Source organism: Enoplosus armatus, chromosome 6 (genome assembly GCF_043641665.1).
Source record: "Enoplosus armatus isolate fEnoArm2 chromosome 6, fEnoArm2.hap1, whole genome shotgun sequence".
In the NCBI taxonomy this organism is placed as follows: domain Eukaryota; kingdom Metazoa; phylum Chordata; class Actinopteri; order Centrarchiformes; family Enoplosidae; genus Enoplosus; species Enoplosus armatus.
In genome coordinates this window covers 26,032,103-26,059,660 of record NC_092185.1, presented here as the reverse complement: position 1 = coordinate 26,059,660, position 27,558 = coordinate 26,032,103, and the positions used below count along the sequence as shown (strand labels likewise).

Sequence of the window (27,558 nt, the reverse complement as noted above, 5' to 3'; positions counted from 1 at the left end):
AGTCATGGTTGCTGCTTGTTTTCCCCTCCTCAGCTCCACTCTGTCCACACTTTGCACAACGTTTCTGGCTCCAGTAACTGGTAAGGTGGCAGGCTAAATTGCTTCAAAACATCCTTTAAGAAGGCTATGAATGACATCACAGATGCTCAACAAGTCTATGTCTATGGCAGTAATTTCAGCACTGCTCGGTTTGCACCTTCACATACATTAACATTAACCTCTAACATAGCCACAATGCCAGAGATCTTTCAAAATGTCCAAAAATGTAGGAAAATGAAGGTTTCTTCTTTTTTTTTATATGTAAAACACAGTGCTAGCTAACATTTGCTACCACTACCTGTTATGCCACTTTTCTGGTGTCTAATGTCATTAAGCACAGCGAACCAAAAAAAAAAACAACAACATAGATTTATACACGTAGATACTGCATCCAGCTTGTGAGATGCGTCTCTGCCGCTGCCATCTTGCAGCAAGTTCTGGCTAGTTCAAATAGTAGAAAATTGCAGACTTTAGGATGTTCTAAGGAGAGAAATGCCAAAACCATGCAACGGAGAATAATATTTCACAGGTGCAAAGTTATTTTACAATATTACCGTTACCAACGTGTTGAATTTGCTATATCACACTAATTAATCCTTTGTTTAAGCTAACATAAAGTGTAACATAACAAAAAGTGACTGTACTGATAAGCTAACTTATGTCAGGTGAGATGCTGGATATTGTTTTTGTACAATGTCTCTCTATTTGTGTGTTAAGTAGTCCTAAATGATCCATTTTAAAGTATTTGGTTACACATTTGTGAAGTCTAGTTATTTCCAAAATTATAAGCGGCGTTATGCCATGGCGGCCATTTTACAATATAGTGAGAAGAATGCTATATTGCTGGCTAACTGACTAAAACACTTAGCTAGCTGCTAGCTGCCTGGGTAGCAAACATGAAAGGTGTGTGTATTATTGACCAACATTATTTCCAGAGAGAAGTTAATACTTTTTGAATGGGTCACTACTGTAGCCTGGGTGGATTTTTTTTAAGCATCTAGGGGCAATAAGCAAAGTTATGCTATGGCGGCCTTTTTACAATATAGTGAGAAGAATGCTATATTGCTGGCTAACTGACTAAAACACTTAGCTAGCTGCTAGCTGCCTAGGTAGCAAACATGAAAGGTGCGTTTATTATTGACCAAAATTATTATTATTTGATGTAAAAAAAAAAAAAGAAAATCATATCATTGCATTTGTCGGGAGTTAACACACCTGAGAGCTTGTGGAGGTAGTTTGGTTGCAGATAGGCCCACATATTTCAGCTCACAGCTCTGACTGAAGAACTCTCGAATGCTCCTGGTCACCCCCCGCACCTTTCTACAAACACAAACAACAACACACACACACAAACTTTTCTTTTAACAACAATTTTGTCAACCACAGCATGAAATTGCGCTAGAATGGATTACAGTATCTGATTCCACCAGCTGAGCCATCTACATTTCTAGTCATGACAGACTGCTATGCCAAGCCTGCCTGTAGTTGGACCAGGTCTGAATCAAACAGCCAATCAGGGTTATCCGCAGTTCTGTGTTTTGATTCCTCTCTTCCAACCGTTCTGATTCACGCTGCAATCCAGAAGGATTGTTTGTAGAAGTCCATGTGATTGGCCAATTACGTGCTAGCTAATCCTGATTGGCTGTTTGATTCAGAGCTGGTCCAGTTTTTTAAAAGACTAAATACAAAGGGTGCGGGAGCTCACAGACACACATTTTTTTTAAAGGAGCCCTTCAATTAGATGTTATTAGTGACATGCAATGGTCAAAATGAGTTATTTCAACCGAAATTATAATTCAATAATATTGCCTGCTGTAGCTTTAAAATGGAACAGTGGCATTATTAATGCTAGTTAGTTCCACCTGTGCTTTTCCTGCTGTGACAAGTCAAAATGTCAAAAAGGTCTGGGCTGTGTTTGAAATTGTCACTAAATAGTGTTTTTGTAGTGTTGTCTAGTCAGAATTACTATGCCCTGTATAGTGAATTATCCCCAATGCATTGTAAAAACTAGTGCGGGTGGTAATGTAGATAATACTTAGGATGGCCTAAGTATTGTGATAATACATGATCCATGATAGCTGTGCAAAATGTATATTAGTGCAAAAATGACTGAATTCCAATAATGCAGAGAGGATGCCAAGTTCACCGCTGACATTATTGAACTGGAACAGTGGAGCTGACCTGTGGCTGAAAGGGTTCCTGGCCAGGTTGAGGTGCATCAGTTTGCAACAACATCCAGCTGACAGGGACACAAATAACTGCGAGAGACGGTTAGAATGAGTGTTATGAACGAAATGACAAGCACAGACGTTCAATGCACAATCAATAACAGTGGCGTAGCACAAAAATCTGGACTCGAGAACGTTCTTTTCGTCACAGTTTTTAGGTCTGGTCCCTGTGCTGAGAATAGATTACTGTGTTACTGTATTTTATAATAAAGGGAAACCCAATAAGACTTTACTCAAATGATGTTTTGTTTGTAGAATGAAGGTGAATTCCAGTCTGTTGCAATATAGAAGTAGTATCATAACAACCTTATAAACTTAAAGGCACAGCCTGAATATATACAAAAAGGTATAGCCCCAGTATTACAACTGAAAACAAAGGATTAGAAACCTGCTATCACTCTCAAACAGACTGATTGGTTTTAATACAGAGATAATACTTGAAGATATATAATAAAACAGACTGCTTGATATCCCTGTTACAAATCTCATTTCAATGTAAACTGCAGGAAATGAATGCTTGAAAATATTTTTATCAATCAAATCAACGTTAAACAATTTATTGGTGAAAAAAGTGGTAAATGTTTATTAATAACGAAAGGCTGGGACAGCATCACACCTGAAACCTGTAGAATTCTTCATATGTTCAAATAAAAAGACACAGCTTGTAAATAAGACAGCTGCATGATGACGTGTTTTTCTGTGATTGTGTGTTATGCTAAGCTAGGCTAACCGCATCCTGGATCTTTCTCGACACAGGACACACTGAGATGAAGACCAGTGAGCTGATTTCCCCAAAAAATGTTTGTACCATTCCTACAACGTTTACAACGTTTGTACAGATATATTGTCTCTCACTGACCGTGTCCAGAGGGCAGTTGGTGTCGCTGAGGTCCAGGTGAGACAAAGAGTTAGTGCTCGACAAGAACTTGAAGAGAAACTGCAAGACACACACCCACATAATGTTTATGCATGCTGTGTAGAAAATGTTTTGAGATGTTTAGGCATAGTTTGCTGCAGAGCGTACACAGATAATGTTAACTAATGTTAACTGGGTTAAGTAGAAGGTCCCTCCCTGCACATGTACAAGGACTTTCAGCCCAGGAGTTTAACAATGTAGAGCAGTGGTACCCGACCCCTATTTTACTATTGTATACACACTGACGATTTGAAGTGAGACAACCTCAAAGGTTCCCAAAGCGCTTTACAGATCTCATTCACCCATTCACACACACTGATGGTGACCGAGCTGCGTAGGGTTCACCAACATGCCGCCCAACCATTGGGTTAACCCAGTCATTGAGCCGGAAAACCGTACTGGCCCACCCGGACTTCTCCCCAACCTCCGAATTACAGCGCCACCTCTGGATGTGTACGTACAGTATTGCATGCGTATCCATGTGTGAATTCTTTGCGCGTAAAATGATCTTTCGTCGATCCACAACATTTGACATGAAACACACACACACACACACACAGAGCAGAGTGTACCGTGGCTTCTTCGGTAACCAGGCTGCCGGGGTTGCCAGACAGATCGAGGTGGGTCAGAGACGCTGAGAACAGATGAGTGGAGGATAGCACCTGACTCAGACAGCCGAGACCTGGGGACAGACAGGTCAGACCTTGCAGAGAAGCTGATCACGTTGTTGGAGGAGGATAATGACGTGGATGTAAAATGTGTCGTGTGTGTGCGTGTGTTTGAGTGTAGATTGTATTCACACCTGGATTAATGCAGCAGCAGCCTTTTTACTTGCCTGAACCTAAAAATCTGTTGATGGACTCCAGACTGATCAGAAATCAGCTGCCAGGCTTTTAACCAGAACCGAGACACGTGATCGCAGATTTTACTGATTACTTTTAAGGCTCGACATTACGGAGGACCACAAGAATCACGGAAATAGTAATAAAGCATTTAATTAATTAATAAGCAATTGTACAACAAAAAGAGTGCACAAATGAATGCATGAATCTATAAATGAATAGACTAAATAACAAAATAATTCATTATTTGATATTCTAATGTGCAATACAAAGAGGAATAATTCAAACATTTTTAAATAGATTTTTAAAATTCCATTATTTATTCATGAATTCATTCGTGTATTTTCAAATTAAATGTACTTAATGACTGTTTTACGTTGTTTTTGACTATTGACGGATTAATATTTCATTTGTAAATTATTTTTATTTACAATTTAATTTTAATTTCATTTACACAATGAATTACTTTGTTATTTAGTCTGTTCATTTACAGATTCATACATTAATATGTACACTAATGTACTAACGCCTCATTTTTATTGTACAATTAGTTATTAATTAATGAAATGCTTTATTACTATTTCCGTGACTCTTGTGGTCCTCCATACTTGATGGCCTCTCTCTCTCTCCCTGTTATATCTCTGACCTCTTAGGTACGTACTTTGAGATCCCCGGGCAGAGGTCCTTTGTCTGTTCCAGAGGCCCCGACTGAAAACTAAAGGGGACAGAGCGTTTGCAGTCAGGGCCCCTAAAACCTGATGATTTCATAACTGGTCTGTTTTATTTTGCTGCCTTTGTTAGGTGGCATTTTGGATATAGTGCTCTATAAATAAAGATGATGATTATTATTATTACCTCGAGCAGTCATTGACACCCGGGACAGAGAAAGGTGCTTGAGTCCTTTGTCTAGATTCCCCAACTCCTGACTGAGAGCTATGACACCTAGGAATGTAAACACAACAAACACACCATCCAGTATGCGAACTGATTTAAACAAACTTGGCTCAAGATGGAACGTGGCTGAGAACAACTGTTCTACCGCTCAGATGTGATGTATAAACACCCACCTTTGTCTTCGATTGGATTTCCTGAGAGGTTGATGGATTGCAGGGTGGAGTAGGTGTGCTCCCGCAAGGCGGCTGCCATTTTGACTGCAAAGTCCCTGCAGCAGAATAAACAAGGTTACTTCTCAGATATCTTAAATTTACAGGTAGTAGTTTCAATCTTTCTTGAGGTATATTCCCTTAGTTATAGGAAACCCTGTGGTTCAGTGTCTCTTGGCTCATCTGACAATGTGCACATTCAAATAATCAGCCGACAGAAAGCGCCAGACTGGTGCTCAGAAACAGTCCAACTATCTGAACTAAAGTAATACAACATGCCAGTGGTGTATAGGCAGAAACTGTATTTTGGGTGGGTGGGCCATCTTTTTCCCAGAAAAATGTATGAAAAGTTAGAAGAAGTAGAAGGTTGTTCATTCCTACGGCTATAAGACTGTTTAACTGCACACAAATCTGCACAATCTGTACATACTTTATATTTTCCGTGTATATATTTATTTTTGTCCCCAATATTTTTTTATATCTGTATTTATTATTTGTATATTGTTTTTGTTTTTTTAAATACTTCTAATTCTTATTGACACAGTGCTGTCTGCTGTGTGTTTCTGCACCTTTCTGTCTTTGCTGCTGTGACTTGTAAATTTCCCCGCTGTGGGATTAATAAAGTCTAAGTCTAAAGTCTAAAGAACAAGCGTAGACTAAATGAAAAACAAGCGACCAGTTTATTTTGCAATGTTCGGCATCACAAAGGCAATAACAGCAAAACACGGCCTGTCCAACAGAACATCAGTCTGTAAAGGCTGCACACAACAGCACAGACAAAAGGCGTCCTTTAAGCTATATCCAGCCAGCTGCACATTGGCTGTACAGCCACTGTTGATTATATTTTATTGCACAAAGTGGCAACTAAACATAAATCCAGTGGAGAAGGTGCTGACTTAGACAGAAATCACACATGTGACATATCCCTCGTGCATTCAAATAGAAGTGCAGTTGAGCACTCTTCAGTCCATTCGAACGGCATGTGTTTTCGGGTGAGTCTGTGAAGAGGATGAGCAATGAATGCATGCTTGTGCGCAAAACGTCCATGATGAGAGCACAATCCCAGAAATGCTCGTACCTCGGCGGGTGATCTTGGGGCAGTCTGCTTGCACACGCGGTGGATGTTGACCGGGTACAGTGCCACACCATCACGTGAAAGAACGTGTCCCATATACTTGACTGCGGATTTGCAAAAGTCACAGTTCTTTGAGTTTCATTTCAAACTTGCAGGTCAGGTTTTGAAGATGATCCTCAAAGTTCCGTCCCATGACGTCATCCAGATAAATGACCCATGTTGTCCAGTGGAGACTTCTCCAAACAAGCTCCTTTAGTCTCTGAAAAGTTGGTGGTGAGTTTTTCAGACCCGTGGGCATCACTTTGAACTGATAAAGGCCGTCACCTGTTGTGAATGCTGTTTTGCGTTAGGGTTGCCAGTATCCACTTGACATGCCCATGGTGGAGAAAAGGGGAGAGTCAGACAGTGCATCCGACAATGGATTTTCATGGAAGGAGAGGTAAGATGGGCTCTTTGTGAGATGGGAGTGTCACAGTTGGATACTGTAACGTCAGTTAGTTTAGGGACATACTGGTGTGGGCTAACCAGCTGCACGAACTAAGTGACGTGCTCCGTCTGTCTGTCGATCTCCTCCGCTCCGTTTCTGTACTTCTAGCTGCTTGGGCAGTGTTGCCAGGCTGGTTCAAAAACGTAATTATTAGCCAGAAAATAATATCAATATTAAAAATAATATTTTTTAATATAATTAAAAAATAAGAAAAACATCCGCACCATGACAAATCAGGCCAAAGTTTTGTCGACCCACCCAAGCTAATTTCTACCTAGATGGGCGGAAAATCACCCAATCTGGCAACATTGCAAGTTAACTTCTGGTGCAGCGTCAACCAATCAGGGCTTTTTTATTAGTCATCGCACGTTTCTGTTATAATGTATGATTTATGTGACAGTAACAACTCAGTGCAATACATATATATGTAAATACATTGTTATTGTATATATTTTTTTACTTTTATTTTTCACTTCTCATTTCTAAATGTACGCTACATTTCTACTCTTGAATGGGAGACCCTGTAACTTGTGTAATTCCCCCGGGGTCAATAAAGTATTTCTGATTCTGATTACACACACACACACACACACAACAAAAAAGATTTTTCATTAAAATATGTATTTCACAATTGGAATTGCGGCGCACCAACGCCCTTATAGGACCACACGCCAATGACCACGAATAGCCTCTACAGCCACTTCAGAACGTCGGCGCCATTTTGAAAAGCCGAAGCCCTTTTCCATCTCCCGTGAAAACATGTGGAAAATCTCCCTCACAGCACTGTGGCATCACATGGGGAGAGCCGGCTGGGGGGAAAGGGCGCCATGGTGTATGACAGTGACCACTTTTTAAACAGGCACCACTCTTAAAAATGCACTTATGTAATATGTAATATGACAGTCTTAGCTTTGGTGAGCTAGGCAAGTCCGCCTTAAGGTTGAAGTATCCAGAGTAACACGTGCACCTGTCCCACGCAGACAAGTTCAACAAGCAGCACTCCCGACACGAAGCACCGCGGAAATCCACGAAGAGAGCAGCAGAACGAAAAGAAAAAAAGAAATGACGTCCATTTTCTTTGCTAGCCTCTGTTGACAGTTACTCTCACATGTTGTCCTTGTTGCTCTCTCGGTGGTTAAAATGCTCGACGGAGTCCCGTTTTATCCCACGACTACACCTACCGAGTCACTAGCTTGGCGTTAGCTTGTAGCAAGGAGCAGTCCGACGGCGAGGAGAGAAAAAAACATAGAGGCGGTAAAAAAAAACCCAGTCCGCAAACCCGCTGCCACCAGTGTAACGCCGGTCACCCCTCAGCCTTAATTAAACTTAATAATTACTCAATTAATTTTACTTGTGAGACGTGGGTGAAGTAAAGAGCACGGGGACAGCTTCGTCCGAGTAACCTGGTCCACTTTGATGTTCGATCCCACCGTGGGACAACTGAACACTCATTTCAGTTTTGAACAGAACAGAATGTGGTTATTATTAAATTATGCCAAATATCGCATTAAACAAAAATACATCTTCACACAAAAGCTCAAAATCTCATTTTACAATAGCCTGCAGCCACTGCTGGGGGGGGGGGGGGGGGGGTTTAAAAACAAAACCGGATCAGTATCATCTTATAACGTGATAAGTTTGTTGTTATAACAAGATACTTTTGTTGAAAGGCACCTATGCAAATCTTGTAGAGGGAAGGGTTTGTTTCCCCTGCCTACCTGCCTTGCTTCATGACTATATATCTGCACACAGTGACACACACACACACACACACACTCACAGTTTGAGTCCACAGGCCTCCAGTGAGAGCTCCTCCAGACTGGGAGATCTGGACAGCAGGAAGGTCAGCTGCTGCTGGATGTCCACCGACTGACAGACAGAGAGACAGTTCAAAGCTCATGTCAAAAGACACAATGTGCGGAAAGTGTTTAGTGCAGAGAAAGGTCTCCCATGGATTCACATTTTCACATCAATCCAGGGACTAGGTGGGGGGGGGGGGACTTTTGGAGGCTCCTGGTGGTGATAACTCCTCATCTTCCTGTGAATGACTGGGTCGCATTCAATTTAAAAAAGTATATTCTTCTCATGTATCTCAATACTGTGACTATTCCTCGGCTCAGCAGGAAACAATGCGTGGGAAAAAACGCAAAGAGGGAACGGTACAACATGTTTTTACACAGAACAAGGACTGTGGATTGCAGTGGATTTGGTCTGGGAAGGTATTACTTCATGGCCAGAATGGAGCGGAGTTACGATCGCCCCCGAATATGGCACGCGAGTATAAATCTGAAACTATCCTCGATGTGGTCAGAACCTTTCACTTAACCAGTAAGAGTCAAAGCAAAGCAACAGAAAGGGGGCGGGGGGGGGGGGGGGGGGGGGTGGAGTTCGGGAGACCTGGGTATTTATCAGGCAGGGAGGGTCTAAAGAAAGAATCAAGGTGTGTTTTAGGAAATGTAGGCTACAGGGTTTTTCAGACTTATCCCGTTTTTACACACCAAAAGTCGCATTGTCTTGTTTTGATTTTGAATTCAAAGTTCAAATGTGACAACAAAAAAAAAAAAGTAATGCAAGCATATGCATTATACAGGGAGATGTTTCTTGTTATTTGAGCCTACCCTCGTTGATATAAACGAGGTTGACGAAATAATAGGAACACCTGCCGGTATATCGCAATACAATTGAACAACACCACCGTCTGCGGCCTCCGAGATGATCGTACAGTTGAATCTCTAAAACAGATTCAAGGAAACGGAACATTACGACCTTCGTGACGGGAGCGTTTATTGCAGGAATGTAATGTAGTATTAGACGATGTACCTAGTGAACTGAGTGTACTGTATATGCACTGCCTTTGGGTTTTTTTTGTTGTTGTGTGTATATACAGTATAGAAGTACACACAGAGTTCAAGACTGGATACAGATACACACATTTGTCTCTGCATTCACTCTGGTTTCACTGTAGGTTGTGTGACCACACCCAGGTAGCTGATGGGTTCACGTGAAACCCCCCTTTTCCTCTCACTTCTCCTGTTTGTTTGATTTCCTCTCGGTAAGTTGTGCTGATGAGGCGGCCCTTGGACTCGACAAACGTTTTCGTTTTTTTGGTCAAATCTTTATCACATGAAGTGCCTCTTCAACTTCTTTGTGGGCAGTTTTTCCCGTGAAACGCCTGACACTGTTTTTAGGAATGGATTCGAGATCGTAAACCCTTTTACAATTCTTTAACAACAGAAGGACGCAGATAAATGGACTAATGAGAGAGTGTACCAGTTTGAGTTCTTTGCAGTAGATCTTGGTAAACCACTGGTTGAAAGACAGAGCTGCTACTGCTAAAGCCAAGACCCTGAGAGGAAAGGAGAGGAGAACAATTTAAACGGAGTATGTGAGGCAAGGCTGGACGAAACAGCACTGCACCGTATCTCACCTGCTGTCTAAGTGGCTGAAGTCCTGCAGGTTGAACTGTCTCGTGTTGTTGATGTAGTAGATGTGGTCAATGTCCTGCCAAAACACCAATGGACACACCAACGTTAACATTCACTTATTGTCAAGTGTCACTTAAGTCGTCGTTCATGGCAAAATGGGTCCTTGTAAAGTCTGGTGACTGGTGGCATATCGAATGTATGCATCACCGTAGTTACTTACCCACTGAATCTCCTCTCTGAATGACATCTCATTGAAATCGCACAGGGCGGCGTAGGTATCAGAGAATCCTCCTGGGGAACACACATTCATACATGAGCTTCCTTGAGACGCAAATGTATCAGCGGTCATTTCGGCGAATTTCCCGAAGGACTTCTACTAGATACACAGACAATGTTGAAATCACAAAGTAACAACAGGTGATCGTCTGCGAAGAAGCTGACACTGTCATCTTCGGCTTCCTCAGAGTATGGCAAATTAACCAGTGGCTTCTTACATGACAACATACACACCGATCACACCGCCAACCACCCCGTACTGTAGAATGAAAGGCACTTACCACAGGGGCCAGGCTGACTGTTCAGCTGCTCCTCGATCACACCGGTCAGCGTGAGGAGTTTCTGCTGGAGGTCTGGAGGAATCGTCTTCAACAGCTTTCTGAAGATCCGAGGACAAGAACCACGCTGACACGCCGTATAACAAGACAAAGAGTCCGCAGCCATGCTCGCAGCTCTGTGAGGATGTACTAGCTAAATGCTAAAATCCGCATGCTGACATGCGTACAATAGCAATGCTAACGTGCTAATGTTTCGCAGGTATTCGTTATTACAATTCATCCTGAGGAGGTGTACCAAATTTCATGGGAAGCCATCCAATAGTTGAAATATTTCATTTAAAACCACAAATGTCATCCTCATGTTGGCGCTAGAGGAAAAGTCAGAAGATCACTGAAGCAGTCGGGATTCTCCCTCTGGGAAACCTTCGGTCCGTGTTTTGGCATTCAGGCGACAACTCAGAAACTCAAAATTGATCAATACTGAAACCCACATGTAACTAGTTCTTTCTAAAAACCTAACTTTGACGTGGAAATGGTCTCATCTCTAAGCAAACTCTAGACTTGAGGTAAGTGATTCCCCTGCTGGTTATGTAGAGGTACTGCAGTTTGGGAAGCATGTGCGCCCAAGCCTGTGGTGAACTTTGCATTAGTTTTATGAACAATGTGGTAGGAATGATCAATTAAAGGTGTGACGGATTAATTACCAGATGCAAGGTGTATATACAAATACTACTATAAATACTGCGTTGAATTAGAAAGAAGTACTCATGGCTGTTCTTGCGTTATTGGAAGACATTGAAAACCGTTTCTTTTTCATGATGCGCATGATGATCCGCTATCGTCTCCCAAGAAATGTTGAGATGAAAGATTTAGCCCCTCATCTGCAAAGGAAGACACGCTGTAATCATGCAATACCCGTATCTGTCCAAGTTCTGTCCACTTCGGGACATTAAGGGGAAATCGCCGAAAAGGCAGGTGGCATCAATTTTAAGTTAATTTGAGATTCGTAGATCACATGTGCGTAAGTTGCAAATGGACTTCTTAGAACCTGCGTAAGCAAGGTTTTTTACACTCGAGCGCACTGGAGCGCCTTACTAACACGCTGTCACCCGTCGGTATGCTGTGTGCAAAGTTAACATTTTGACCCGATACTCCACCCGCACACGGACCCAAAAGAGCGACACGGTATGCCGAGACAGAAATTCTGCATGCAGACCCATGAGGCAATGGCCTATCTTCTCATTGGGGCGAATTTCAGACGCGTCGCAGGTTATGGAGCGAGACCCACCCTGGGGACGAATCAGGGAAGATCCTCTTCAGTGAGGCGGTCATGTGACTGACCATGGCCTCGAGGTCCTCAACGTGCGGCACGCTGAAAGACAGAGTCTGGCTGTCTGTCTCCAACACAATCTGCGTAAACATATAAGCCACGGTCATATTTTTAGCCTCACATCTGTAGAGATTGAGCCATTTAATCTCACAGTGTTTCTCAATGGAACTCCTACGAAATGCTGTACCTGTGTGAGACTGTGGATGTTGATGGAACAAATCTCCAGGTAGCTGAAAGTGCTCTCCACCTGTGCACATGGACACAGACATGTATGTGGAAACACACACACACACACACACACACGCACACACACACACACGCACACGTGGGCAAATCAAATTCAACTTCAAAAAAGACCCTCAAAGTCTCCGTGTTGCTGTTATTTGTCCGGGTTTTGAGATTTCTGCCTTTCTTCAGAGAGAGAATGATTTGACGTTACGTTTGCAATCCCAATCAAGCCATGCAATCCCTGAAAACGTATGTCGTGACACACGCGAGAGACAACAAATCGAACCCAGATACGTCAATCCTGAAATGTGCAGACGGATGTTGTCGTTTAAACATTTGAGTTGGGATTTACCCTGACAGGTTGCTTGTTTATCAGCAGGTAACCCCTCCATAGACTCAGCACCTGAGACAGAGGGACATGATTACAAGGCCAGAGAGAGAGAGAGAGAGAGAGAGAGAGAGAGAGAGAGATGTCAGACATGGGACTGAGGTGGCCTCTAGCTCCCCCTGCAGGAACAGCATGGTTGCTGCATGTTGCATATTTGATGTACAGTTCTGTGCCAGGGTTATTGTGTTTTAAGTTAGTCTATGGTCAGTTACATTTGACACAGCCCCCCCCCCCCCCCCCCCCAACAAGTAAGATTAGGTAAGTGTCACCTGAGCCCTTCCGGGGACCTGGGGGGGGGTTTGGCACTTCAAATCTCTCAACCTGTCATGTTTGCACACAGCAAGCATAATAAGCGCAACATCAGACAGAACAGTCTTTATTGTCCCAGGGAGGGACTCTGTCCATGACTCACCACGAGCCGGTTGGCTGATCTCCCACATGGTTGACTGGAGGGGTTCAGGACAACAGGCGTCACCAGGCACACTCTGTGAGGCTTCAGCAGCTCGGAGATCTGACCTGCTCACGGGGTCACAGACACGAACGGGATGCACTGAACTCAAGTAACCTTCATCATCCTCTTGACATGCTACATCATTCGGTGACGGCGGGGTCAGAGGGGGTTAGAAACCTGCCAATCGGGGTAATCCAGAAGGTGGAGTCCACGTGATTGGCCAATTACTTGCTAGCTAATTCCTGATTGGCTGTTTGATTCAGGCCTGGCCCAGTTTTTTTTTTAAAGACTAAATACAAAAGGGGGACCTTCAATTAGATGTCGTCAGTGACATGCAATGGTCAAAATGAGTTATTTCAACTAAAATTATAATTCAATAATATTGCCTTTAAAGCTTTTGTCATGGAGTTTTTGACTTCTGTGAGGTATGTAGGTAAGAGGACCTCTGTAGGGACCAATGATGGAACCAAAATTCATGATAATCATTTTGGGGACAAGGTCAGTTCATTTAAATGAGAGCGTGTGAACTTGTTCATCGTCCGAACTGAAACTAACTGTGTCCATTTCCTCTGTCTGGTTAGCCGAAGCAGCTGTTTCGGGAACATTCACATTTTTTAGTCCAGTTTTTCAGTCCTGAAAGTTTGTTTCTGCACCGTTAGCCACACTTCCTGCGAGGGGAAAACTGAAAGTAAACACACCCAAGACTAGACAGATTACCCTGACGAGGTTTAGAAAACATTTAAAACTGTGGAGTCCCTTTCTGCAAAGGTCTTCAATACCACGAAAGGAATGTCCCGAACACCTTCGGTCTCGCGATGATGGCGGTTTTCTTTTTGTTTTACACTGAGGCCTTAAGGTGATATGCGCTGGATTTACTTTCCCTCACTGGCGTTTCATCGTCTAAAGCTTTGAAATTTGATGAAATCAAGAACTTGGAATGATCAAGTGAAATGTATCAATTCTGTACTGGGCTTTTCTGGAACTGTTTCAAAGCATCCTGTGGTCTCTGAACTCGCCCCCCCCCCCCCCTTCTGCTCAGTTCATAACATTGTTAACAAACCACAGATTGAGTCAGTCTGCGTTTCTCTGACTGTAACAATGGAAACTTTGCTTCCATTTGAGCTTCGTGACGGCGAACCTAAAGCTTGACTTAACTCGGTGGATCAGTCCAACCTTACTTTGGTGTGTTTCTTTATTTGTCCCCCTCACAGTCTAACTGCTTCAAACCTGTTCTACTTTCAAAAGCTTTTCCATAGTTACATGAAAAGACAAATTCCATTTCTGTTTTTGGCATCAAAGTTGTCCCATGTAGGCTCATGTCTCCGAAGCGCCTCCGAAATGAGCATACAGTTGGATGACCAACCTAGGCTTTCAGTTTTAACTAGGTGTACCTAAACACACTGAGAACCGGGTGTAAATATACTGCGTGTGGTTTGCAGTACATGCGGTAAAACATACAAAATCACCGGCGTGGTCCCGCTCAGTTCTCGCGTCTCCAAACTTGTCGCTAAGACAAAAGAACGTTGACGCTGCTGTCGAAAGTCGGCTCATCTTACCTTGCAGGCTCTGAGGGACGGAGTCCATGTTGTGTCCCTCGATAAAATGCTGGTATTGAACGAATGTCCCCACTCAACATGAGCGAACCACCCTGACTGAAAACTGGTCAGGCTGAGCGTTTTACACCACGTTCCTCAACACCAGAGGCAGACATACTGGAGGGAAAGATGGATCTGAATATAATGTCATGAACTGACAACTCAAATGTCCAGAGAGAAGATAAATCTGTAGCCAGCGCCGGGTGTAGAGCAGAGAGAAATCTGACTATGCAGGGTGTCGATGCCAAAGGTGAGGACACACACACACACACACACACACACACACACACACACACGAACCACCAGATTTCTTTCTCATAGATAGCACGTCTGCACATAACCCACTTTCTCCTTTCCACTCATGCATGCGTGCACACACACACACACGTCACCTTTTTTTTTTTTGTTTTTGCTCATGAATTTAACACACATCCTGTTCCATGTTGTGAGTCACTACGGTAGTGAACATAAGAGGCTGAGCTGGCAGGAACCTCATCTAACCTCCCACACCGAGAAACACACCACAGTCAGGAAATCTGCTGTTTCACAAAGGCGAGCTTCAAACTGCCGAAGACGTTTAAAGGCGCGTCAAAAATGTTACACGTTCATTTTGGGGTATGAAATATTGGAACGCTTCATGGGAAAACGATGGCGAAGGTGAATGCAAAAAGAGCAGCACAGTGGTTGAAGAACTTCACGTCAGAAAATCTCATCTCGAAGACTGTTTTAGTTTGCAGACGTTAATACTGGAGCACAGCTGTGCGACTGACCTCGGACCACCAGGGGGCGCCAAAACCTGCTCCGCTTGCTGTCATGCAAGAACCTATCCATCAAGTAAAAGCAGCGATTTATAAAGCACAGGTAAAAGCATTCACAGTTGTACTAAAATGAAAGTGCAAAAGTATTTTAAAGCTTTAAGATGTACTGAAGTATGAAAAGAGAATGAATGGCCCCAAACAGAGTGTTGTATTATACATGTATTACATGTTAGACATTGAACAGCTAGAAGCATTTTGATGTTGCTGACTGAAGTGGAGCTCATTTAAAAATGTGTTTACAGAGTTAAAGGTCCCATATTCTGCTCATTTCAACTCTATATTTTTATTCTGGGATTCCACTAGAGAAGCTTTGCATGATTCAGTTTCAAAAAGTCCTTATGTATCTTCTCCTGGCCCTTTCTGCAGCCCCTCAGCCCCCCCCCCTCCCCTCCCCCTCTTGAGTAGTTCCTCAGCAGAGCGCTCCAATGACTCAGACAGACTGAGCGGGTGGATGAGCGTCCCTGTACTTGGTGGGTGGTGCTGTGATTGGATCGGATGACCTGCTGGGGGGCGTGGCTGAGTGCTGTGGCTGTACAGTTGTGACATCACAACCTTACGGAAGTCCTGACTGCTCGTTTAAAGGCGCAGTGTCTGAATACGGGCTGTGAGCGTTTCTCCGTGGACCGAGTGTTTTGTTACTTCCACAGTATTTATACAGCACCTAGACCTGCTTTATGATCAAACAAGACATGGACATCTCACTTTCTACTATAGGGGACCTGGTAGTGTACAATTTTCCTCTGAAATAGTAGTGTATAAGTAAGTGTACTTCACTCAGGTTCTTGTTATATTACAAAAGGAAACCTGTGCTTTTTTTTTGTTTTCAAACATATCTCATCATTGTTCTGCACGTTTTTGAGATTTACGTTTAAAATGTGTTTTCTTACGGTTCCTTGACTTGGATATGCAACGAGTAGGATTGTGTCACATAACTGATCGTGTAACTGGGAAGGCTCCAGTGCACGTGCATTGAGAACGCAGGCGAGTCCTGTAGTTAATTGGAACTGTTGAAAGAACAGACGCATGCAGCAGTCATGGGCCCATTAGGATGATTTTATTTTTCCTTCTTCAGCTGTACAGTGTCTCATCTTCATGACAAAATGACATGACAAAGGGTTCTTCGATTTTCTTGGTCTCAAAACAGTGATGCGTTTAAAACCGTCTTAAAACTGTTCTCTCGATTCTTCTGCCAAAATAAACAAGCTACGTGCAAAAAAAAAAAAACACCCCAAAAACTTACTGTTGCTATGGGAACAGTCGAACATCCATCTTCCATCTGTCCGCCTGCAGAACAATAACATGATAGACTGACAACAGAACAGTTTGTTCTTTCGTTGTTTTACAGAATGAGGATCTCAGACCACAGCGGTACACTGAAAAAGTGTCAATTTTGATATGAACATTGGTTTCCTCGCACACCTTCAGCGTCTCAGCCTGGTTTGTTTTCCTTTTACAATACTTTTACAATGGGCCTCTAAACAGAGTTGTGTTAGAAAGGAAATGGTTCAGGTATGGTTCTAACAAAAAGGGAAGGCCACAACCGTCAACCGTCCTAACCTGTGGTCACTGTGGTCTTCAGAGCTGTTAGCCCTGGTCTAGCATCTTCGGAAGACTCGGATCACAGGATTTGTTGAGATTTGGACTGCGGGGAATCCTCGTTTTGTGTTTTCATGAATAAAACTCTCGATTTGGAGTGATTGGCCTGGGCCGAGGTGAGGACACGCCTCATGGACACCCACTGAAAGCTCTGGGCTGGTGGAACTACAAGACTTGGGCTAATGGGGCCTCGGTCCAGGGGCTGGATCTTGATGACCTAATTAAGTCACATAGCACAGCAAACAAATACGCAGCTTCCAAGGATTGTCACCCCTCCAAACAATTTTTTAGACGGGTGACCCAACAGTTTTTTTCTTTCAGTTACTCAAAAACCTCTTGTTCCTTTTATAGGTCGAACTAACCTCACACCTTTTGGGCCAAAGGTTAAGGGCGAACACAATGAGACGAAGCTTCTGTCATACTACTGAACTGAACACAGCGTGCAACTGCAAAAATGAAAACCGTGAAACAAAGAATAACGACAGTTATCAAAGCAGATCCAAAAATGGCTGTGAAGCGACAGAATATAGACAGAAAAATGTGATAGTGGTTCAGATTTAGTCATTCATTTGGGGGGCGGGGGGGTTCATCTGCGGAAGGAAAAGCATGATGGAAAGGTCATTTTTTTGCAAATCACCTTTACAGGGCTCAGGACATGGAGTACCGGGGTATGGCACTGACACACTTATCCATATAAATAAAAACCTTTTCGACCAAACATCTCCGAATCAGCTTTTTAAAAACATGTAAAAACAAAACCAAAAAATCACAATAAATCAAAAAGCAAAGGGTTTAAAATGTGTGGGTGGGGGTCTGGTATTAGAGTTTGTTACTGCTGATCATTCAAATGCATAGACATAATTCCATGTTATTGAAAGTATTTGGAATGTTTGATCACGGAAGTCGGGGGGGGGGATTCTTACACTATCTTTCTTGCAGGAAACTTAATTAGCAGCGATCTCCAGTATTTGATTTGCACGAGCCGGCGGCGGGGGGACGAAGGTTGGGGTTGCTGGTGAACTCGCTTGACTCCAGTTAATTTGCCCGCATCTGCCAGTGCCCGTTTGCTCATGTATGTAAAGACGAATCCTTCTGTTCCTACTGTAAAAGCCTCCATGTACACAAAGCCAGCTAATAAACACCACAACACGGACCGTGTGCTTCCACAGGTCAAGGAAGGAAATCATACTTTTGGGAGGGGGGGTGGGAGAAAAAAAGAAAATGTACAGATCATATGAGAGCAAGTGGTATCTCAGAGGCAAACCCAAGTACCATATACTACGTTTCATTAGGAAAAACTACATTTATATCTATATATACACATATAAAGGCTTGGAATTTTGCAAAAAATCAGCATAGTTGCGAGAACAGCAAAGCAGGTCAGCAGAGAAAGAAAAACAAACAAAAAAAACAATCAAAAGTGAAGGTAGATCGAATAATGTCTCCTTTTGGCAGAGCAACGTGGAGAGAAGCTGAACATTTAAACTGCAGTGAGTGTGGGCACAGACAAACTGACACAGGATGTGGCTTCGGGTAGAAACGAGTCGCAAAAATACACAATGATTCATTCAGGAGGACATTCAAACTGAAACAAGCATTTAAGAGTGGGGAGCAGTCTGTCATTAGCTTGGACGATATCTGTGTATGGTGTGGGAGATGACAAGTGTGTGCAGTGGTGTTGTGTGTGTGTGTGTGTGTGTGTGTGTGTGAGAGAGAGAGGGACCCACAAACATCAGGTCAATGTACATGGATGTGAAGTTAATGTGTGTAAGTATTTACATGCGGCTTCCCTTCTTTGTGCATGGTTGTTTTTGTTTTGTTTTTTGCAGCCACTTCAAATGGAGGCAAAATGGCTGCCGTTAAAAGCTCACACAGATGGAACATCGGGTGGAGGGCCGAGGACGCGGAAATGTTAATGTGGAATTGCCAATTTTACCCATAGTCCGGCTACATGTGTGTTGGCTGTGCGCTCTGTTCACCGGTCCATCATGCTGAGGATCATCTCTGGCGTCAGGTCTCCGTTGGCGGCGGCGGCTGCCGTCTCCTCGTTCACAGCCAGCTCAACAGTCTCCACACCTTCCCCGTCTAGCCCCACCCCCTCCACGGTCAGGGCCACTCCCTGGTCCAGGGGCGTAGCCGCGGAGGCGTCGCTGTCCTCCTTCTTCACTATGATGTTCTCCACTGCTCCGGTGCTCTCGTCTTCCACCTGAATGATGGCAGCAGCTGCAGAACACAACGACAACAACAAAGAGACACTTTAGTGCTGCGTTCAGGGGTTATGGGAATAAAAACCAAGTGAACACCTTCTTCACCTTCAGGTCTTTATCTGTAGGCTGATTATGTTGTCTGTTAAGTCCCTACAGACTGTATACATCTCACTGTCCATGAAAGTGCTTTTTTACATCAACCGGTCTACTTCCTGGTCTAATAGATCCTGTGGGTTTTCTCACCGGAAGCGGCCGTCTTGGCAGCCACCCTGGCTGACTTGCTGGGGGTCGGAGGCTTGGGGGCATTCTTCGGGGGTCGTCCTCGTTTCCTCTTGACCGGCGGCTCGTCGGGAGCCGGCACTGGGATGGCGGCAGGGGCCTGGTCCAGTTCCATGCTTTCTGCCTCCTCCTCCTCCTCCTCATCCTCCTCGTCCTGCAGCAGCGACGCTTCCTCCTCCCCCTCCCCCTCAGCCTCATCCTCTTCGTCCGGATCGGCGTGATCCTCCTCTGAATGACACAAAGGCAGACGTCAGACGTACTTATCGCAACTGAGAACACACAGCGTCATGTGAACACGCCAGATTCTCACCGCTGTCATCCTCGTCCCTCCTGCTCCTCATCTTCCTCTTTCTGCCCCTCCTCCCTTTCTTCGGGGTTGGAGCTCCATTCTCAGCGTCCTCCACCTCGCCGCTGCAGTTCTCAGAGTGGCGAGCCATGGTGTTCTGCAAGAGCACACGGTTAGACGTTGAACCAAGCGAAGAGTTCACTTCAGCTTCGGCATGAAAAGAGAAGTGTCCCTTACCCTGCGAGTGAACGTCTTGCTACACTTGGGACAGACGAAGGCGGTGGGGACAAAGTTGGGGTCGTGGTAGCGTTTGAAGTGCATGTCCAGCAGCTGCTTCTGCCGGAAGGTCTTCTCGCACTGGCTGCAGGCGTACGGTTTCTCTCCGGTGTGGGTTCGGCGATGCATCACCATGTGGCGCTCCTGGACCCAGCAAGCACGGGACACGAAGTCACAAAGCCACAGTTACACAGACAGTACTTTTACAGTAAAATGACATAGCATCTACTAGCCAACATGCTAAACTAAGATGAAGAGGAGAACATGGTAAACATATATCTCACAGAGCTGCTGGCATGGCTGTATTGTAGTATGGCAACCCTACATGTCACGACACAAGGATATATGTGTACGCACCTGGCGGCAGCAGTAGTCGCACATGTCGCATTTGAACCTCTTCTCGTTCTTGTGGGACTTCTGGTGCTGGATCAGAGCGTAGCGCTCGTGGAAAACGGCGTCGCAGTAACGGCACTTCTTGCCAGTCTCGATAAATGAGTGCTGCTTGCGAAGGTGGACGCCTGGAGATCCCACATGGGTGACAAAGCCAAAACACGTTAGGGTTAACGAAACAACGGGGCAAAGTGAGCTATCTCGCCTGCCTGGCAAGTTTACACTGTGTTTTGTGTGTGTGTGTGTGTGTGTTACCCAAGTCACTCTTGCGTGCGATTACGGTGTCACAGTGCGGACAGTGGAATTTGGCAACATTCTCCGTGTGTTTCTGCAGAATGTGCATCTTCATGGTTCCACTCTGGGTGAATCGGGCGTGGCAGATGTAGCACTCGTACGGTTTCTCTCCTGAGAAGAGGATTAGGAGCGTGTACACAGGTTTGTCACTGTTCCCAATACAACAGAACAATAAAGGAATCCTAACAGGTAACAAATAGGGCAAGAGGTATGAAACACATTGTATGTGTTTGTATCTCTGAAAACTGACATTCGCTGCTATATAAATGTAGAAAAGCAAAGGTTTTACCTGAGTGCGTCCTCATGTGTCTCTTCAGCTTGTATGTGTCTCTGCTGGCGTAGCTGCAAAGACTGCACTGGAATGGGCGCTCGCCGGTGTGGGAGCGAATGTGGCGCTTTAGTTTGCTCACCTACACAAACACAGTCACCATGTCAGAACACCATGGCAAAACATGTATATGCCATTAGATAGGCCCAGCAGTTAGTGACCATTTTGGACTGTTGGAGCAGAGCAGTTGTATAGACCCCTTTTCTGTTAGTAAACATTATGACTTTTTCTGTGGGCGGGGCTTAGGTGGAGGCAGAAAAACCCATTAGCTAACACTAGCTTGCGAGTTTTGTTTGCTTGTTTTTTTAACGATAGCTGAAGAAAACAGGAGTTTCTCTGAATATGTACGGCCACTCTCTCAGTTAAAGTTAACATGAACCAACGGGTCCAGACTGGCCAACCCGTACACGCTCACTCAGTGGACGGACCATCTAACAGGATTACCTCCGGTGGAATGGCCAGACATTTAGCGTTACACCTACCTGACAGAGAAACCAAGCGTGTGTAGTAAAAAGAAACTGAGGGCGTATAAATCTTTACATGCCTATAACTAAGTCCTGAAAGGTCATGTAGGCCTGTAAGACTTTAAACGCAAAGATTTAACAGATGAGTTTTGTCTCTGGCCGTACAACTAGCTAACAAAGTTAGCTAATGCGCTAAAAGAGTTAGCGTAACGAGAGAAGTCACCTATTCCTCAGAGTTCCCCGATTTCTGATGAGGTGGGTGTGACAAACCTTTAGACACATGACGTTATCCATACCTACAACAGACAACACTTCATTTAACCTTACGCAACATGAAGTGTTCAATTTCAATTTGGAGCCATTAATTCCTTTGATTCTGGCACCCAACAACACAGCGAGATGATATTTTGGGGAGGTTATGTAGCCTACTGTGTTTGCCTCCAGCTAACACTGTGACGGAATCATGGCGTCTGCACTAAAAGGGTCTATATCTGTCTACATTTGAACTTAATGCTGCTGTGCTACAGAACGGTGAATGTATCCTTTACGCTCCTTCACACCGGGATGCGTCGATGTGGATGGAGGTTAGTGTACATTAAACACACATTAAACTGAACGTGGAGCAGACAGGAGCTCATCTTACCTCGACACTGGCATAGTCACACATTGAGCATTTGAAGGGTTTCTCGTGCGTGTGTTTGTAGCGACGATGGCGAACCAGCTCTCCACTAGTCACAAAAGCCATGTCGCAGTCTGTGCACTTGTGTGGACGAGTCCCTGCATAAATAAAAAAAACAAGACACGTGTTAAGCTACCCTTGCGTGGTATTCTTCTATTCTTCTGTATCCTCTTACAGCTGCTATTTTGGCGTTTTTATGACGATTTGTGTTAAGTGAATACCGGTGTGTGTGTTGAGATGGTTTCTTAGCAGGGTGACCGTCCTGAAGGCTCTTCCACACAGGTGACATTTGTGGGGTCTCTCGTCGGTGTGGCTCTTCATGTGTCGGTCCAGGTTGGAGCGCCGGGGGCACGTGTAGCTACACAGCTCACACTGAAACGTCTTCTTCACTCCTAAACGCGCGACAATGGACACACACACACACACACACACACACACACACACACACACACACACACACACACACACACACACACACACACACACACAGTGTTTGTAACATGCGGACACAGTCAGACACACTAGCCTTTTTGTATACAGTGATGAGTAATCAGGGCAATGTTTACTCCTCTGTTTAGACCCTGACCCGTTACACATATACCGGCATATATTGAGCAATGTGGGAAATGACTCCCTAGACAGAATACTAAAGAGAATGTTGTATCTAGTTTCAAATATTTAATAGAAGACTTCCCAGAGGACTAGACTAAGTTCAACAAATATTTGCCTAATAGTCTTTGTTATTGTGAGAGCACCCATCAAAGTAATAGTTAAGTCACGCTGAGGTAAAGATAACTGTACAGTTGTTACTATAATAATATCATAACTATGACACAATATGTTATATCATTATATGATAGTATTGTATTCAAATGCATGTATAACTTATAGTGTTGATATTATTGACGTAACAATATAATGTTAAGTTAAGTTCTATTAAAAATGGGCAAGATCGGTCCAAAAACATGGCCGCCATCAATTAAAGAACTTCGCCAAGGGTGGAGCTTAGCGGGCCATAACTCAAGTTATTTTAGAGCAATCCTGATTAGAGACTTCCATTCATTTCCAATAAAGTAGGGGGGAGGAAATGGCGAAACCTTTAGAGTGTGCAGTTAATACTGATAATGATGAAACAAATACATGAGCATAAAGCAGTTTCTAATTCTTAAAACTTTGAAGAGGCAATCCAAATCACACTTGATAGTGCCATTCCCATTGTGTCCTCAGTCCAGCAGACAGAAGCGTCTCACCTTTCTTCTTGATCTTGGTGGGTTTGGGGGGCTTCATGTTGCCCACCACTTTCTCGGCGTTGACCTCAGACAGAAGGCCCTCCTGCTGTTCCTCTTCAAAGTCGTAGACGCTGACGTCCATGTCCTTGTCTCCTTCCGCGTAACGCAGACGACTCTTTTTACCCTGGACAAAACGGCGAGCCATCATCAGCTGGTGACAATTTAAGACACAGCGGTGAAAATACTGCACAAGCCCAGTTCAATTCCAGAGACGTCTCACATCCCCAGCAACAGAGATAACTACCAATAACTATCTTGCCTTTTTGCTCTTCTTGACAATTCCGGACGGGGGCTGATAGTCTGGGTCTTTAGCCCAGTTTGGGTCATCATTCGGAGGTTGAATGGGCTCGTCCTCTCCTTCTTCCAGCAGCTGGTTCCCCACCTCCTCATCCTCCTCCTCTTCAGGGTGGGCTTCTCCTCCCTCCTCCTCCTGCTCCACTGTCTCCACCTCCCCATTAGCGCCAACCTTAACGACCTACACATCAAATGCATTCATTGTTCAGCCAATTGCTCACTATAGACAAAAAAAAAACGAGGGATGAGTATGTCTGTTTGTGTACCTGAAAGCCCTCGGGCAGCGGCAGCGTGTGGCAGATAACCGGGTCGCCGTCCTTCGGCATGGCTGTCGTGTCTACAAAGGTGCCTTGCTGCAGGGCCTCCACGGTGGTGGCGGAAACGGGCACCTGGACAAGCTGGAGCTCCCCCAGACCCAGAGCCGCCTGCTCCTCCATGTTTACCACCTGAGGACAGAGAGAGCTCGAGCTCAGCACATATCTACAGGGGAATCTATTAAGAGAAATTCAAGACCTGAGAGGGGACACAAACGGCTTACGGGCAGCTTATCCTAAAAGGGATAACAGCTGAAATACCGGGAGGATACTAAGATGTGAAATGGCTTCAAAAAGAGCACCCACCTGTAGTGTGATGATTTGAGTCTGGTCCACTGTTGTCACTGTTGCTTGGTGAGCGGCGCCCGCCACCCCTCCGACGACACCCACCGTCGCCGATGATCCCCCGACTGCAGCATCTATCACCTGCAAATCAACGCGACGTCAATGGGCTGCTGCATGACAGTTTGGGCCAGGCGTGTTGGTCTTGGTCTTGGTTCGAGCTGATTTCATTCCTACTAGAACTAGAGTTAGAGCAAAAGTAAAAAATGAGCTTACCTCAGTCTTCATCTGCAACAGGGTGGGATCCAGTGAGTCCATAACCATCATTTCGACCCCTGCTCCACCTTCCACACCAACCCCCACCCCAGCTTCCATCAGCTGCTGCTGGGCCTGGGTGGCTGCTACCATTCCCTCCCCGTGACCTGAAACACAACGTTGTTGCTGGGAATAAAACATTTGACCCACAAAAACATGTCTACTGTGCTCTTTTTTTACGTATTGACTGTGAGACCATTTCATGTCCAATTAGTAAGTGAGTAAGAACCTTGATCCAGGACGACCCCGGCTTGTCCCTCCACCACGCCCCCGGCCTCTGCAGCTTGCTGGAGGAGGTCGGCCACCATGGCGTCCTGGCTGTGAACGGCCTGGATGGAGGGGAAGTCTTTGGCGGGGACCTCCACCACCCCTACACCCTCTGTTGGCCCTCCGTCCATGCTGGGTAGGAACTGAAATATGGCATTGTGGAAACAAACATTATCCAACAGCAGTGTATTACGTCGCCCACAAGCTTTTTAAGCCCACACTTTGGAGAAAGGTCTGGCGCAACCCATCTGGCTTGTTTGTCTTACTTTAAACCAATCACAATCACTTGGGCAGCGCTGAGCCCAGGATGCAGCGACAGTGCCCCTGCAAAATAGTGTCTATGGGGAACTTGTTTTGGTGGAACATTTGCTCGTGGGGAGGCGAGTCCTGTCGGATGTGACAGTCAGAATTTATACGCCCTCTGAGAGCATAAGCTCTGTACATGCTCAGCTCACATAATATTGAATTCACCTGCTGTGAGTTGGCTGAAGGAGCTTTAGTCTGTGGCAAGTGTGGCATATTCCAAACAACCCATTAGTGTGAAATTGTTGGCTCAAGAACACGACCAGTGTTACCTGGAATAGCAACGATAAATTGACTGTTTTCATGGTTTCTGTAGACTTGTCTGCAGTCTGCAGGGTTGCTGTGCTGCTGAACGCTTTGAGCTTTGCTGAATCAAATGTCTGCTACCTGACTGTCCCTGTCAACCTGAGGGGAGGGAAGAGGGACATGTTACACAGCTGCACTTATACACTGGCATATTTCCTTCCCATACAGACAGTGACTTTAACGGCCTACACATCTGTGTTACCTGTTCTGTTCAAGACTTGTGCTCACCTGAGGCTTCAGGCTGCTACCTGACTGTAAACCTGCGGGAGGGGGAATACATCATCACAGTGTTATGGGCAGACACATTGACTCTACTATTATGTGCTTCCATGGCAGACCCTCTCCTCTCTTGTTATTCTTCCAGCTCAGCAGCTGAGAATGCCCCAGTTCTCTTGAGTATACTACCACGGCCGAGTGACAGGAAGTGAAGTGGTGAACGTGGTCACTCAGCATCCAGATGCTCACACAAACAAGTGAGTGTTCAATTTGCTCTTGGTGTCAATCCAGGCAGCTGAAGGGATACTTCGCAGTCTTTCAAAACACCTTGCACTCACACGGTGCCTTCCTGATCAGGTAGAACTGCTTTATAACAAGAAAGACATAGATTTGACAAGCTACAAGCCCAACAAAATACAGGCTCAAATAAGGGTCAATATGATTTTGAGCTTGTGAAATGATGTTCAAAAATAATTTGCAAGCCTAAGGTTGTACATCATCCGTGTGGGAAAAAACTGCATGACAAATTCAAGCTCAAAAGATTTGTACAACTTCAATCAACACTAAAAAAAAAACAAACAAGATCTTTGAAGAGCTTATTTTGTAATTATTGACCTGACAATTACAAGATGTGTACCTTATAACATCTGGTGACAGATTCGAAGCAGACAACTGGGAGACAATCAGCACTAAAAGTTTTCACACTGCTTTCTGGTTTAACAGCTAAAAGCAGGCCCATAATTCATACTTAAATGTGTGTGTGTGTGCATGTATAACATCAGTGTCACACACAGTGGTGGATATTAAACACACACTATTACATTGTTTGTGTGTGTGGGTGTGGGGGGGGGGACAATACATTGGCCAATAAGTAACAACAAATTGCAGTAGAGTAATACCAAACTAGGTGTGAGGTAATTTGGCCCTGTTCAGACCTGGTATCAACATGCATCCTGGGTGATCTGATCACAAGTGGACAGCTCTAATACCAGGTGTGAATGTTCCCAGGACGCATTGAGATCTGATCCTACCCCTCAGACCACATTTGGACTCGCTCGCTCAACAAGTAAAGCTTTCTGGCCATCAGGAAACTCCGTAAATCACAGAGTTGAGGCAGAGCAGCCGGAGGACACCAGAGGGAAAACGAGAAAATATATTTCTCCATAAAACACAATGAAGTTTCACCAGAATCAGTGAATAAAATTATAAAGCTGTGTTTTTGTACAGTAATCAGTGAGGCACGGCCCCCAGAAACACTCTGCTCCAGCGGCATCTATCATTTTTGTCTAATTTGTGGTCTGATGGACAGTAAATTCATCAAATTCAGCTTAAAAACAACTTATTTGGTCTTTGCAAACAGAAATGATGTTCGTGTTTATTTGCATATAGAGCGGCGGAAGTGAGATCCGATAACAAGTGGTCACTGGAGACGCATGTTGATGTCAGGCCTGCACAGAAGTACTTGGAGCTGTCCACTTGTGATCGGATCACCCAGGACGCATGTTGTTAACAGGACATTCTAACTTTGTACCTTGGTCACAAATCTAAAAAAACAAAATCAAAAACAAATCAATCTGTACCTAGATGGATTGTTTATATTATGCGTTTGTACTACCAATCGATATATATCAAATTCTTAAACCTCACAAATACCGATATCAGTAGCCTCAAAAATCAGGTATCGGTCAGGCCAC

At 44.4% G+C, this 27,558-nt stretch overlaps 2 protein-coding genes across 2 annotated transcripts in view; both read right to left on the bottom strand.

Annotated features, from left to right (window-relative positions):
- carmil2 (capping protein regulator and myosin 1 linker 2) overlaps positions 1–14,650 on the bottom strand; it is a 47,554-nt gene extending 32,904 nt beyond the window's left edge. Inside the window, exons 1-16 of the mRNA XM_070907108.1 lie at positions 14,623–14,650; positions 13,028–13,134; positions 12,580–12,630; positions 12,187–12,246; positions 11,958–12,079; positions 10,673–10,770; positions 10,336–10,406; positions 10,118–10,191; positions 9,961–10,036; positions 8,471–8,559; positions 5,093–5,187; positions 4,881–4,967; positions 3,756–3,865; positions 3,127–3,204; positions 2,221–2,297; positions 1,255–1,359 (exon numbers count right to left, since the gene is read on the bottom strand). Coding sequence (XP_070763209.1) covers positions 1,255–1,359; positions 2,221–2,297; positions 3,127–3,204; positions 3,756–3,865; positions 4,881–4,967; positions 5,093–5,187; positions 8,471–8,559; positions 9,961–10,036; positions 10,118–10,191; positions 10,336–10,406; positions 10,673–10,770; positions 11,958–12,079; positions 12,187–12,246; positions 12,580–12,630; positions 13,028–13,134; positions 14,623–14,650 — 1,328 coding nt within the window. The remainder of the gene's footprint in view (positions 1–1,254; positions 1,360–2,220; positions 2,298–3,126; positions 3,205–3,755; positions 3,866–4,880; positions 4,968–5,092; positions 5,188–8,470; positions 8,560–9,960; positions 10,037–10,117; positions 10,192–10,335; positions 10,407–10,672; positions 10,771–11,957; positions 12,080–12,186; positions 12,247–12,579; positions 12,631–13,027; positions 13,135–14,622) is intronic.
- Positions 14,651–16,514: 1,864 nt separating this feature from the next.
- ctcf (CCCTC-binding factor (zinc finger protein)) lies at positions 16,515–25,671 on the bottom strand. Its single transcript, XM_070907502.1, has 16 exons — positions 25,615–25,671; positions 25,002–25,182; positions 24,734–24,879; positions 24,482–24,601; positions 24,128–24,307; positions 23,827–24,042; positions 23,529–23,691; positions 22,500–22,670; positions 22,243–22,376; positions 21,097–21,217; positions 20,769–20,918; positions 20,481–20,641; positions 20,085–20,267; positions 19,872–20,004; positions 19,526–19,789; positions 16,515–19,298 (listed from the first exon to the last, which is right to left on the bottom strand). Exons 1-16 carry the CDS (start codon positions 25,645–25,647, stop codon positions 19,051–19,053), a joined length of 2,604 nt encoding a protein of 867 aa, XP_070763603.1. The 5' UTR covers positions 25,648–25,671; the 3' UTR covers positions 16,515–19,050.
- Positions 25,672–27,558: the final 1,887 nt, after the last annotated feature.